At 36.3% G+C, this 13,581-nt stretch overlaps 1 protein-coding gene across 2 annotated transcripts in view; it reads left to right on the top strand.

Annotated features, from left to right (window-relative positions):
• Nucleotides 1–7,773, top strand: part of LOC107218542 (RING finger protein 17) — a 101,060-nt gene extending 93,287 nt beyond the window's left edge. The window contains exons 8-28 of one of the 2 annotated variants that reach the window (XM_046738797.1): nucleotides 51–205; nucleotides 432–548; nucleotides 654–803; nucleotides 1,021–1,300; nucleotides 1,505–1,664; nucleotides 1,771–1,884; nucleotides 1,992–2,094; nucleotides 2,196–2,368; nucleotides 2,473–2,702; nucleotides 3,335–3,929; nucleotides 4,020–4,162; nucleotides 4,372–4,718; nucleotides 4,860–5,035; nucleotides 5,141–5,260; nucleotides 5,396–5,506; nucleotides 5,591–5,887; nucleotides 5,966–6,178; nucleotides 6,540–6,633; nucleotides 6,767–6,902; nucleotides 7,056–7,218; nucleotides 7,338–7,773. In XM_046738797.1, coding sequence (XP_046594753.1) covers nucleotides 51–205; nucleotides 432–548; nucleotides 654–803; nucleotides 1,021–1,300; nucleotides 1,505–1,664; nucleotides 1,771–1,884; nucleotides 1,992–2,094; nucleotides 2,196–2,368; nucleotides 2,473–2,702; nucleotides 3,335–3,929; nucleotides 4,020–4,162; nucleotides 4,372–4,718; nucleotides 4,860–5,035; nucleotides 5,141–5,260; nucleotides 5,396–5,506; nucleotides 5,591–5,887; nucleotides 5,966–6,178; nucleotides 6,540–6,633; nucleotides 6,767–6,902; nucleotides 7,056–7,218; nucleotides 7,338–7,448 — 3,988 coding nt within the window. In that variant the 3' untranslated portion in view covers nucleotides 7,449–7,773. Of the gene's footprint in view, nucleotides 1–50; nucleotides 206–431; nucleotides 549–653; nucleotides 804–1,020; nucleotides 1,301–1,504; nucleotides 1,665–1,770; nucleotides 1,885–1,991; nucleotides 2,095–2,195; nucleotides 2,369–2,472; nucleotides 2,703–3,334; nucleotides 3,930–4,019; nucleotides 4,163–4,371; nucleotides 4,719–4,859; nucleotides 5,036–5,140; nucleotides 5,261–5,395; nucleotides 5,507–5,590; nucleotides 5,888–5,965; nucleotides 6,179–6,539; nucleotides 6,634–6,766; nucleotides 6,903–7,055; nucleotides 7,219–7,337 lie in introns of those variants that run through there. The other variant, XR_006904139.1, reaches the window with a different exon arrangement.
• Nucleotides 7,774–13,581: the final 5,808 nt, after the last annotated feature.

The raw sequence follows: 13,581 nt of genomic DNA, 5'->3' as shown, positions 1-13,581 counted from the left end.
GTTTGTCTTGTTTGTATGCTGTAAATTTGACTTGCGCTCTCATTTTCTAGACTGCATATCGACGAAACCATAACTGAATCTCTCAAGGAACACTGCTGGGTTGAAGTCCCACCTATTCCGAATTATTGCTTATTAAAGACTGAAGAATTGCCAGAAGACTACGAAATAGAACCGATTAATCGCGAGGAAATCACATTACCAAAAAGTAAACTGTTCAAAAATTATTTACAGTACATTTTAGAAATATTCGTATTCGAACATGATGGTGAAATTTACATCATTCTGTCTTTTTTCTCATATATTAAGAACTGTGTACTAAATCTGGCAATGTAGTTGGCAATGTCACAGCTATCTATGTCAACAATTCTCAATTATAGTCATCCATATTTTTGTATGTATTGATCCTACTGTTTTTCTTTTCTTTTTTGCAGAGCCTGGGATACCTACTTTGAAATCGTCTCCGATAAATTTGAATAGAAGTTTAACAGCCATCAGTACTTCTTCACTATTAGCATCTGATCCAAACATGAACAACGGTCTTATGGAAGGTATCGTGTCGATATGCATTATATTTCAAAATCAATTATTGTATCAATCGGTATTTCTAATACGTATATGATTATTAGATAAGAGAAAATAATAATATATTTCAGGTGTTAGTGAGAATGTTACAATTCCGTACATCAAGGATCCATCGTATTTTTATACTCAACCATTGTCCCGTAGCTCAGAATTGGTTCAACTGCACAAAGCACTCGCGAAACAAGCAGCTACTTCAGCCTTACCTACAGAATTAGAATTGAGTAAGAAATTGCCAAGCTTAACTTTGAAAAGAATTGAACACGATATTATAATGATAATATGATAATAACAATAAACACTTCAGTACCGCCATACCGTTTCAGGTATGTCCCTATAAGCTGATAGCTTGTGCGGGTCGAGTGAGGGATGATGTTAGTGACGTTATTATGCGCCTAAGACGCATAAGGCGTTACATCATTAATTCTGTTTCTGTTACAGATAAATTATATCTGGTTCAGTACGGAAATGATATGAAATGGTATCGGGGTCGTATCGTAAAGCTGTATTTGGATAAAAATGGTTCTCAGGTCGGTGACGTTTTTTACATAGACTATGGGAATACGGAAATTTTAGTTCCCCTTTCTAGAATGAGAAATATGACGGTACAAAGTTCCCTCGTACCTGTTATGGCCAGACTGTGCGCTCTGTACGACATTGTCCCAAAAGATGGTCAGTGGTCAATAGATGCTAACAAAGCTATGTACGAAATGGTCGGCGGGTAAGTTTTCAATGCTTCTTTTTTATGTCGTCAACTGCATCCCTTCACTTAATCAATTATTGTGCCCTAATAAGTTCCAACTGTGAACAACTTTGTGTATACTGAAAGTATACGTGAATATTTGCTGCGATTAGAAAATATCTTTAAAATTGTGTATGTCCTTTAAGATTTCACTATTTTTAAAACTTCTCAATTTCGTTTCAGTAAATCGCATACAGTCATGCACGTGTATAAAGTGTGCAACGGTATTTGTCATGTCGACATTACAAAAATATCGGCAGGTGATGGGGATCGTCCTGTTTCGATTCGGGATGCTCTTATCTTTCTGGAATACGGCTGTTTCATAACAAACGAAAGATTGAAGGTAAAGTTTGCAGTATTTATTTAACAATACTGGTAAGATGGGGAAAAAAACAAAATCATAAAATAATGTTATTCGTAAAATTAATACATGTGTTTTCAATTTACAGAGAACTAATCCCGAATCATTGAGGAAATTCTTTGAAGAAGAAATAGCGATTGAAAATTCTTACGACGTTTATGCGACTTATATAGAGTCGCCAGATTGTTTATACGTACAAAAGGTTTGTATTTGATTGATGTTTGTCTAAGTGAATTCAGGTTTCAATGAGTTTTTATAAATGCTTATTTTATTTATGAGACCTTTTCAACTTTAAGTTATATCTTACAGATCGGCGATGGTCAGATGCATTTGACAAAACTGACAAACGACATGACGATCGAATATGGAAAGATCGGAATAAATAAAGGGATAATTTATACACCACAAATAGGTATTAATAAACTTTATGGTTTGAATTAATTGATAATCTCTGTAACATTTCGAGTCGATGTTGTTTCGATATAAGTGTCAAATTATGCTAACATTTCTTAGGTATGCCTTGTGCTGTGTTGTCCAATGATGGTATGTGGTATCGAGGAAGAGTCACTAACTTACTTGGAAATCGGAAAGTGGAAGTGTTCTCTGTTGATATTGGATGTAAACGTGAATATGAGTATGACCAAATCAGAAGGCTCCATAATCAATTTATGTCTCTCACTGCTTTGGTGAGTGAACCTATATCGATGAAAATTGTTACGGAATTTCTGCCAATTAAAGTATTTCCTTTCTGGTATCTACTCTGTGGGAATTAAGAAATTTTACGTCTTAGGCATTCAAAATATCACTGAAGGACGTCGTACCTGTGAATGACAGCGAAACAATCTTGGAGACACAGAAATTTATGATCGAAACCTTGGAATCTCAAATGTTAAAAATATTTGTATTCTCAAAGGAAAGTGATTGCTTTAAAGTTGCTCTTTACATCCCAATGGAAAATAACGATGTCAACTTCAACGCTATGTTAGTTGAAAAAGGATATGCCATTAGCACTGGGACTAGGTACGTTTTTTATACTCCTATTATCAGAAAGTAAAAGTGCTGGTCTTCCAAGGATAACACAATATGTAACTCATCTTAGAAGAGGCTATTCTAGGACATAAATTTAATTGATTCCTTGGTGGGCTAAATTTGTCGCACGCTGTGAATATTTTTATGAACAATGATAAAAGAGATGAATAAGAACAAGCTTACTACTATAAGTTTATAGATAGATCATTTTTATTTTAGTCTCCTATTCCCTGCAGGCAGGCAGTATCGTGAAAATTTTTTTGAATTTACTTTAAGCATATAGAAACAATATTCAAAACTATTGGACTTGGTTATTCCGATGTTGCTATTCCAAGACACCTGATCCTGATTGAAAGTGACTAGCTTAGCCGCTCAGTTTCGGATTTCATATGGTGTACATATTGCAATTTGCACTACATCCTACTCCTCAACTCCCTACTATCTGGGTGTGACATCACAGTACACTGTCCGTACGAACAGAGTGGGTATAGCATTGCCAGGAATGTTTCCGGCACCATATCATTTCGAAGCAGATTATCTCTGGAAGGCCACTGTATTACAAAAACATGTGTTTTTGGCGTTAGTTAAATATATTACTAATTTTCTTGTTTATTTGCAAATAGCTCAAAGTTTATGAATATGCCAAAAACTGTGACAAAAAAGCGAAAGAAAAAAGGCAATAAGGCTAAAAAATACAGTCAAGTTTCTGAGAATGTTGACGATGAATATTTGGCAAATGATCTGGCAGAACCAGATCCATTTAGAATGTGTGTAAACGTATTACATGTGGTATCTCCGGATTGCATTTATGTTGGTGACGTGAGCTGTACAAAAGTTATAAAAGACATGATGGAAAAATTGCAACAGTTTTATAATGCGTATAAATCTGGAGAAAGCGAAGAGTGGAAGCAAAACGACGTTTGTGTAGCTTATTCTGCTAAGGATAAATTTTACCACCGTGCGAAAATAATCGAAATTGCTTCACCAACAAAAGTCGTGGTGTTCTTGTATGATATCGGCATTACAGAGACAGTGGGAATTCAAGATTTGCAAACCTTACACCCAGACTATGCAAATATACCATCACGGGCATTTAAAGTTAAATTAGCTGGAATTCTTCCCTGTGGCGGATCAGCAACATGGGTTTCTTCGTCTTGCCAAGTGCTAACTGATATTATAAACGAAAATCAACATTCGCTATTTTATATATCCAAAGTGGTATGTAAAAAACTTTGCTGTCTAAGTGTAATCAAACATATCAGTTCATTCCAAAACTATGTAATGAAATTTATTTTGATCATTGTTCAGGCAGGCATAGAAGATGATGCTATATGCGTTGTGCTTTGGGTTCGAGAAACAAGACTGGAAGGGGCATTGGCTCCAACTATTGTTGAAATCAATTCAGTCAATCAAATGCTGATTAAGAAAGGCGTTGCTCTGCCAGTCAGAGGGTGAGTATTGCAGACGTACGAAAACGTGTCTAAAGAAAAAGTAATTCTAAGCTTAGGTATTTTATACTTCAAATACAGACACTACAGACAAATTTCAAATATGAATCAATTAATTCAATTTATTTTTCAGCTTTTTCTTCTCAATCTATTAACATACTTGCTTCGTGCCCAAGATAATAAAGTTTTTTTTATTGTTTTGAAATTCTTAGATACAAAGATGAGGAAGAGAAAGTATTGGCTGTTGACTTGAGACAGCAGTTGCAACAAAATGATGAAAAACAACATTTCACCGATGTTGAATGGGTGGCAAAAAACAGAATGCACGGTTCCCATTCAGATGTAATGAGTGATGCATCAGTAGCCCCTTTCTCAATCAATATGTCAGAATCTGATACTGCAAGCAGAGAAGAAAATGACGAATCTGAAGATGAATATCCGATACCTCCCCCCTTTTCAGCCTGGATACCAGCATCTCCAATCATAGATGATAAATTCTGTGCATTTTCCACTTATGTGGACCTTAACTGTACCATATATCTACACTCACCAAAACAAAGTACGTTGCTGTTACCATCAAAATAACGACTGTAGTTCTGCTGAGAAACACAACTGACCGATACATGTTTACTGCTGCAACTGGTGTAATCCAGTTATTAAACCTATGCGCTCTAATTTTTAATTTCTAATTACTCATCAGATGGCTATACATTGGCACATATCGATGCTGCGCTGCAAGCCCACTTCAAAGATTCAAAACCGCAGGCATGTGACATGTTTTGGGCACCAAATGACCTTTGTATTGCTCAATATCATGTTGACAAGAAGTGGTACAGAGCTCAAGTTCTTGAACTCTTAGAGAATGATGAAGTCAAGGTATTCCATTCAGTTATTTATCATAGTTGAATGATGTTTTTCATATTTTTTTATCCAGAATTAAACACTCTACAAAACATTACTGCATTTTTCTACTTTTCACAGGTGGTCTTTGTAGATTATGGAAATGTAGATGAATGCAAACTTGGTACGTTGAGAAAACGGGTCATTATGGAACACATTCCAATTCAAGCTACAAAATGTGTGGTACACGGTCTAATCCCAGTAAGTTTTATTTTACAATCATGACAGGTATCACTTCTTAGCTGTATCCAATATATAGATGGCTGCGAATTTCTTTGAAAAATATGGTATGCATCTTTAAAATCCATGCACTTTATTCAAACATTTTACTTTCAGGATACACCAGACGATAAGTGGAGTATATCCAATTTAGATACAATCCACGCACTGGTAGTTGACAAAAAGAACGACATTACGATTCTGGATAGAAAATCGGATCACCTTGTTGTGAGCTAGTGAACATCCATCCATAATATTAAATAATGAATTTTTTAAATGTACGTCTCCTTGATTCCATTATTTACATTGCAGATATCAATAAACCTTAGAGAATTCCAAGGAATAGATTTAATTTGTTATTTACGATACACTCTGCATTTCCAAATCCGTGAATTGGACGTAGATTCTCGTCACGACAGTTCGGATGATGCGGATGTGATTATTGAAGGAAGCATTGAAGGCTGTGATCCCAGAAGTACTTCAGAGCCGATGTTTCAACTGTCTACGAGTCTTGAATCCAAATCTCCAGAAATGAAACCTGCAAATTTCGATAAAATAATTTCTGGTTCGCTTGACATCTCTGGAATACAGAACCATATTACCACGAATGTTAGTTTATAAATGACTCTTCATTCAAATATAATATCAATGGAATATACGAATCATTCGTTGTGTTTATGTTTACAGGATTTTAAAGAATCAATTACTGTATCTTCTACTCCACAAAATGAAGTCGATGATGGCGGTCATGACGAAGAATCTGAAGATAATAACGTTTGCCCTCAAAATTATTATATGTTCGATATTCCAAATCATGTAGAAATTATAAATCTTGATCCGTGCCATATGATAACCGCCACTGAGTTCTGTGCACAGCTCCACCCTTCCTCCGAACTCGAGGTATCTAAGTATAGTAATTCCATATTTTCTATCGGTCAAAACAGCATCTTATTAAAATTTCATATCTCCCACTTTTTTTTCTTGGTACACTTACTCGTAATATGATGTTTCACGGAAAATAAATTGAAAAAAGTTAATTCTGACAAAACTTGAAACTGTGAGATTCCTGCAAAGCTATCTTTGTGAATATCATATTCTTCCTCATTAAAAGTCGTTTCTAAAATCACATTTAACGGTCATTTACCTCATATGTCACATTTTTAGACATTGTTTCGCCCCACTCTGATGCAGTTCTTGAACATACTTTATGCAAATTATACCTTAATAACAATTTTCCAAATACTATATTAATCTTTCACAGTTTCTAAATATGTGTCACCAAGAACTCAAACGTGTTGAAAATGATATGCAAGAAGAAGCATGTGATCAACCAGTGCTCAAAGAAGTAAGATTAGGTAATTACACTTGTAATGATTACCTCTTTTTTTTCTAATCTGGGACAGCACAATATTATTATTTTTTTTTTTTTTTATTATCTCCATCCCGATTCTGAACTGCAACAAGTGTCACTCTGTCATATTATTACAGGTGCTCCGTGCTGCGCCAAGTATGGAAGTAATGGTATATGGTACCGAGCTTCTATAACTGAAATTGAACCTGATACTGAACGTGTCAAAGTAATGTACATGGACTATGGAGACGAGGAACACCAGTACATTGGAAAGTTAGTTTATCATTATTTTTTAATCGGTAGTTGAATAATTTTATAATTTTTTATTAATATTGTAAATCAAAGATTGAATGACATTTTGTGAGAAACTCTTTTCTTTTCTGAATTACACACTTGAATAATCGTTACAATTTTTTATTACCCCAGAATACATTCATTGAAGAAAGACTGGCTGGACGTACCTGTCATGACTTATCGATGTAAATTATGGAATATTCATCAAGATCAGGATGCGGAAATATCTCTAGCGGTGATGGTTCAGAAAGTTGAACATGTATTTTATAGCGGAGTTGTAAAAGCTAAAGTCAAGGTACGTAAGGTGATCCCGAATTTGATTGACTGCTGAATAAACTATGTTTATTTTTTTACTTGACGCTTCGTCAACTAATGACTAATTTTGCAATAACTATTTACTCATCGCTGTTCCAGAATCGTTGTTCTAATAAATTGGATGTGGAGCTGTACTCTGATGATGAATGCAACAGGCTGCTCTATGAAAACCTAATACAAGACGGTGTGTTTAAAATAGTGCAGGAGTAATTCAGAAGTTCTGATAGGCCAAACAAATTTGTGATCTTTTAGTTTTTTTCTAAGTAACAACAGAGTTTTATTTCCGGACATGATATATGAATGATTACACAATGACTGAGATATTGTGACAGATTTTTTAGTTTCATTGCCCACCAAAGTAGGACTGTACTAGGACATGTTCACTCAGATGAGTCAGATTTGCATAAGTGCGATTACAATTTATAATATATAATCGTATTATTTTCATTCTATGATATTCTATTAGTTTTATTCAAGACATTAGTTATTTCGTGTAAGATTATGTTGAATAAAGCGCACATGACAATTTTCACAATTCCTTCAGCCAACTGGAAGTTATTTTTTCCTTCTCCACTTAAACTAGTTCTGCCATGATAATTATATCCAAAAAAAGTGCTCAAAAAGACGTAATACATGTAAGAAATTTTGTAGATCACTTTAAGAGATATCAAATGAATATACAACTGTTCTATGCTGTTCTCTGAACCTGTGGTTGAGGAACCTCTATGGATTTTGGCAAAAATTTTCGCGATTTTCAAAAGTGCTGGAATAAATTAATTGTTGCACTATTCCGACGTAATTTTGCGAGAGAAATCGATTGGGCGCAGTCCCAATACGCTGCGATCAACGCATCGAAAGTTAGAGCCAAAAAACGAAAACCTGAATTTTCGACATTTTTCAGCAGGTGCTTTTTTCCTCGTATCTTCTCACCCGTTGATCCCACGCTCCTTTTGCTGCGTTTTCTGAGTTCCTTGGGGTCCGATTGGTCGGGATAGAGTCATACGAATCAATTCTGAGACGAAAAATTTTTTGGTCAAAAAAAAAGGAAGGTTGGATGCATGATATTTCATTATAAATGCGTATGTTTCAATGTATTGAGGAATAATTTATCAAATATCCAGAGGTCATGTGCAAATAATAAGTGAATTGATTCGACCGCAGTTTGATGTATTCATTAGAGCTTTCACAATAAATTTAAGCTTTGTTACTTCTTTTATTTTATTATGGATGATAAAAAACATTTCCGACTATTCGTGCTGTGGAAGCATGGGGATTAAACCAAATGTAGCAAAAGATTAGAAACAGTGTATGTAGAGTACGGGTATTTTTCTAATAATGCAAATAGAATAGAACACCACGCCTTGCGAATTAGCTTTCCAGACAGAGATGAATGATGAATTTTAAGGACTGCATTATCGTTGTTGAATACTCTATGCCTCATGGAAAAAGAAAATCTGTAACGATAAAATTGATGCACGGGATCATCGTCGACTTTAACTTTTGAAATGTCCTACCATTTCCGAACATCTCCAACCATCCTATTTACCTACATTACTAGATTAGCTATGATATGAAAAGAGAATAATTATTCATTTCGTATTGGGATTCTATTGGACGCGCGCTCGATGTATTCCATAACATTAGTCTTCACAATTATTCCAACAACTTTTCATTTGCTCTCTCGATCTTGAATTTTCATAGGCATAGAATCGAAACGCTGTTTTAGCTGGTCGCAAGTGGAGCATCTGCGTTGGGTGGAGAAGCGGAATTGTTTTTCGAAAAGTATTCGGATGGAAAAAAATTCAGAGTAACTGCAATACATAACGGATGCGCTAATTCTGAACGAGATGAAATGGATGCTTCGTATATGAGACAGTATTTAACGCTGCGTAGTGATTTAAAGACCTAGAAAGGTGATAGGGAAAGAAAGAACGACGCTTCTTAACACTTCGAGTGTATTTTAACACACATTTGAAAGATACGAGCGAAATTTTTCATCATCCAACTGTCGCAGAACGGCAGCGTTATTAGCCGACCCGTTCACTGAAGAATACATCTTCAGTCAACGGCTGACGATCGAAGGGCCTGGCCGCTTGAGTCTGGAATCGGCAGGAGAGATAAAGTGTGTATTTCTTGTATGAAATGTGAAAGCTAAAATCATTATACATCATATCATATCATCATACATCATACATCATACATCATACATCGTACATCATACATCGTACATCATACATCATCATACATAGTATCAAAGTTCGAAACCATAGTTTGGATGTCGGATGTTCAGAAAGTGACGTCACCAATTCAGAATCAGCTAGCCGAATTCCTCAGTCGGGAAACAACCGCGCAGTAGAGCGGACGGATGAGAGTCGCGCTCCGCAAATTTCGAGTAAGGGTTCTCAACCTCCCGATCCCGCGCTTCGGGTCCGCTACGTATTTCGAGTACCGGGTTCTCAACCTTCCGGATCCCGCGCTTCGGGTCCGCTACGCGGTGAAACTCGACTTCCAGGATAAGCGCTCCGTGGCTCCTCGTTCATGTTTACAATAAATTATTTCAATTCGTTTTTCGCGCAAGCCCAAATTCAATAGCTGTCAGTCCGCTAATAAAATTTCTCGACTTCCAGGATAAGCGCTCCGTGGTTCCTGGTTCATGTTTACAATAAATTATTTCAATTCGTTTTTCGCGCAAGCCCAAATTCGGTAGCTGTCAGTCCGCTAATAAAATTTCTCGACTTCCAGGATAAGCGCTCCGTGGTTCCTGGTTGATGTTTACAATAAATTATTTCAATTCGTTTTTCGCGCAAGCCCAAATTCGGTAGCTGTCAGTCCGCTAATAAAATTTCTCGACTTCCAGGATAAGCGCTCCGTGGTTCCTGGTTCACGTTTACAATAAATTATTTCAATTCGTTTTTCGCGCAAGCCCAAATTCGGTAGCTGTCAGTCCGCTAATAAAATTTCTCGACTTCCAGGATAAGCGCTCCGTGGTTCCTGGTTCATGTTTACAATAAATTATTTCAATTCGTTTTTCGCGCAAGCCCAAATTCGGTAGCTGTCAGTCCGCTAATAAAATTTCTCGACTTCCAGGATAAGCGCTCCGTGGTTCCTGGTTCACGTTTACAATAAATTATTTCAATTCGTTTTTCGCGCAAGCCCAAATTCGGTAGCTGTCAGTCCGCTAATAAAATTTCTCGACTTCCAGGATAAGCGCTCCGTGGTTCCTGGTTCATGTTTACAATAAATTATTTCAATTCGTTTTTCGCGCAAGCCCAAATTCGGTAGCTGTCAGTCCGCTAATAAAATTTCTCGACTTCCAGGATAAGCGCTCCGTGGTTCCTGGTTCATGTTTACAATAAATTATTTCAATTCGTTTTTCGCGCAACCCCAAATTCGGTCGCTGTCAGTCCGCTAATAAAATTTCTCGACTTCCAGGATAAGCGCTCCGTGGTTCCTGGTTCATGTTTACAATAAATTATTTCAATTCGTTTTTCGCGCAACCCCAAATTCCGTAGCTGTCAGTCCGCTAATAAAATTTCTCGACTTCCAGGATAAGCGCTCCGTGGTTCCTGGTTCATGTTTACAATAAATTATTTCAATTCGTTTTTCGCGCAAGCCCAAATTCAATAGCTGTCAGTACGCTAATAAAATTTCTATAACTTTATAATCTTCTCATAATCTTTCTGGTAGATTATATCGATAAAAAAATTATATCAAACCTTACACATTATTTTTGATTTGTTCTCACGCTGAAAATATTTATTAGTATTCGGGGTATAACTCGAGGTGGTTGAAGGTGGTCGGAGGTGGACGAGGAGGAGGACGAGGAGGACGAGGATTTGTGCTGGGTGAGTAAAACACTTTTATAATATTTGATGGCAATTATAATTATATTTCATCTGAAATATTACAAACTTGTCACGTTTACAATAAATTATTTCAATTCATTTTTCGTGCAAGCACATATTCAGTAGCTATGAATAATCTTATACAATTTATTATATTATTAATTAATTAATTAATATTCTTATAATATTTAATGGCAATTGTAATTATATTTCATCTGAAATATTACAAACTTGTCACGTTTACAATAAATTATTTCAATTCATTTTTCGTGCAAGCACATATTCAGTAGCTATGAATAATCTTATACAATTTATTATATTATTAATTAATTAATTAATATTCTTATAATATTTAATGGCAATTGTAATTATATTTCATCTGAAATATTACAAACTTGTCACGTTTACAATAAATTATTTCAATTCATTTTTCGTGCAAGCACATATTCAGTAGCTATGAATAATCTTATACAATTTATTATATTATTAATTAATTAATTAATATTCTTATAATATTTAATGGGAATTGTAATTATATTTCATCTGAAATATTACAAACTTGTCACGTTTACAATAAATTATTTCAATTCATTTTTCGTGCAAGCACATATTCAGTAGCTATGAATAATCTTATACAATTTATTATATTATTAATTAATTAATTAATATTCTTATAATATTTAATGGCAATTGTAATTATATTTCATCTGAAATATTACAAACATGTCACGTTTACAATAAATTATTTCAATTCATTTTTCGTGCAAGCACATATTCAGTAGCTATGAATAATCTTGTACAATTTATTATATTATTAATTAATTGATTAAATACAATAATCCTTACACAATATTTTCGATGTCTTCCTATACTAAAAATATTCATTACTATTCCAGGTATTACCCGAGGTGGTCGGAGGTGGACGAGGAGGAGGACGAGCTGGACGAGGAGGAGGACCAGGTGGACGAGGAGGAGGACGAGGTGGACGAGGAGGAGGCGGGGTGGGTCGTGGGAGAGGACCTCTCCTCTCCTCAGAGGAGAGGAGGGGGAGGGGCAGGGAAGGGGGAGAGGTGGGCGGGGAGGGGGAAGGGATGGGAAGGGAAGGGGTGGGGAGGGCGGCGGGGCGGGGAGGGCGGCTGGGAGGGGAGGGTGGCGGGAGGGGGCGGGCGGGCGGGTGGGAGGGAGGGAGAGGGAGGGAGGGAGGGAGGGAGGGCGGGAGGGAGAGAGTGGAGGACGGATGTCGATGCGAGCCCGTTAGAGTTAATAGAGCAGTACACCCCCCCCTCCTGCGCCCGCCCACCCTCCCTCCCTCCCGCCCTCCCTCCTCCCCGCCCTCCCTCCCTCCCTCCCTCCCTCCCTCCCTCCCTCTCCCTCCCTCCCACCCGCCCGCCCGCCCCCTCCCGCCACCCTCCCCTCCCCATCCCTTCCCTTCCCCCACCCCGCCGCCCGCCCCTCCCCGCCGCCCTTCCCTTCCCTTCCCATCCCTTCCCCCTCCCCGCCCACCTCTCCCCCTTCCCTGCCCCTCCCCCTCCTCTCCTCTGAGGAGAGGAGAGGTCCTCTCCCACGACCCACCCCGCCTCCTCCTCGTCCACCTCGTCCTCCTCCTCGTCCACCTGGTCCTCCTCCTCGTCCACCTGGTCCTCCTCCTCGTCCAGCTCCGACCACCTCGGGTAATACCTGGAATAGTAATGAATATTTTAAGTATAGGAACACATCAAAAATATTGTGTAAGGATTAATGCATTTAATCAATTAATTAATAATATAATAAATTGTACAAGATTATTCATAGCTACTGAATATGTGCTTGCACGAAAAATGAATTGAAATAATTTATTGTAAACGTGACAAGTTTGTAATATTTCAGATGAAATATAATTACAATTGTCATTAAATATTATAAGAATATTAATTAATTAATTAATAATATAATAAATTGTATAAGATTATTCATAGCTACTGAATATGTGCTTGCACGAAAAATGAATTGAAATAATTTATTGTAAACGTGACAAGTTTGTAATATTTCAGATGAAATATAATTACAATTCCCATTAAATATTATAAGAATATTAATTAATTAATTAATAATATAATAAATTGTATAAGATTATTCATAGCTACTGAATATGTGCTTGCACGAAAAATGAATTGAAATAATTTATTGTAAACGTGACAAGTTTGTAATATTTCAGATGAAATATAATTACAATTGCCATTAAATATTATAAGAATATTAATTAATTAATTAATAATATAATAAATTGTATAAGATTATTCATAGCTACTGAATATGTGCTTGCACGAAAAATGAATTGAAATAATTTATTGTAAACGTGACAAGTTTGTAATATTTCAGATGAAATATAATTACAATTGCCATTAAATATTATAAGAATATTAATTAATTAATTAATAATATAATAAATTGTATAAGATTATTCATAGCTACTGAATATGTGCTTGCACGAAAAATGAATTGAAATAATTTATTGTAAA

Source organism: Neodiprion lecontei, chromosome 1 (assembly GCF_021901455.1).
Source record: "Neodiprion lecontei isolate iyNeoLeco1 chromosome 1, iyNeoLeco1.1, whole genome shotgun sequence".
Lineage (NCBI taxonomy): Eukaryota > Metazoa > Arthropoda > Insecta > Hymenoptera > Diprionidae > Neodiprion > Neodiprion lecontei.
This window is presented reverse-complemented; position numbering and strand designations above follow the sequence as displayed.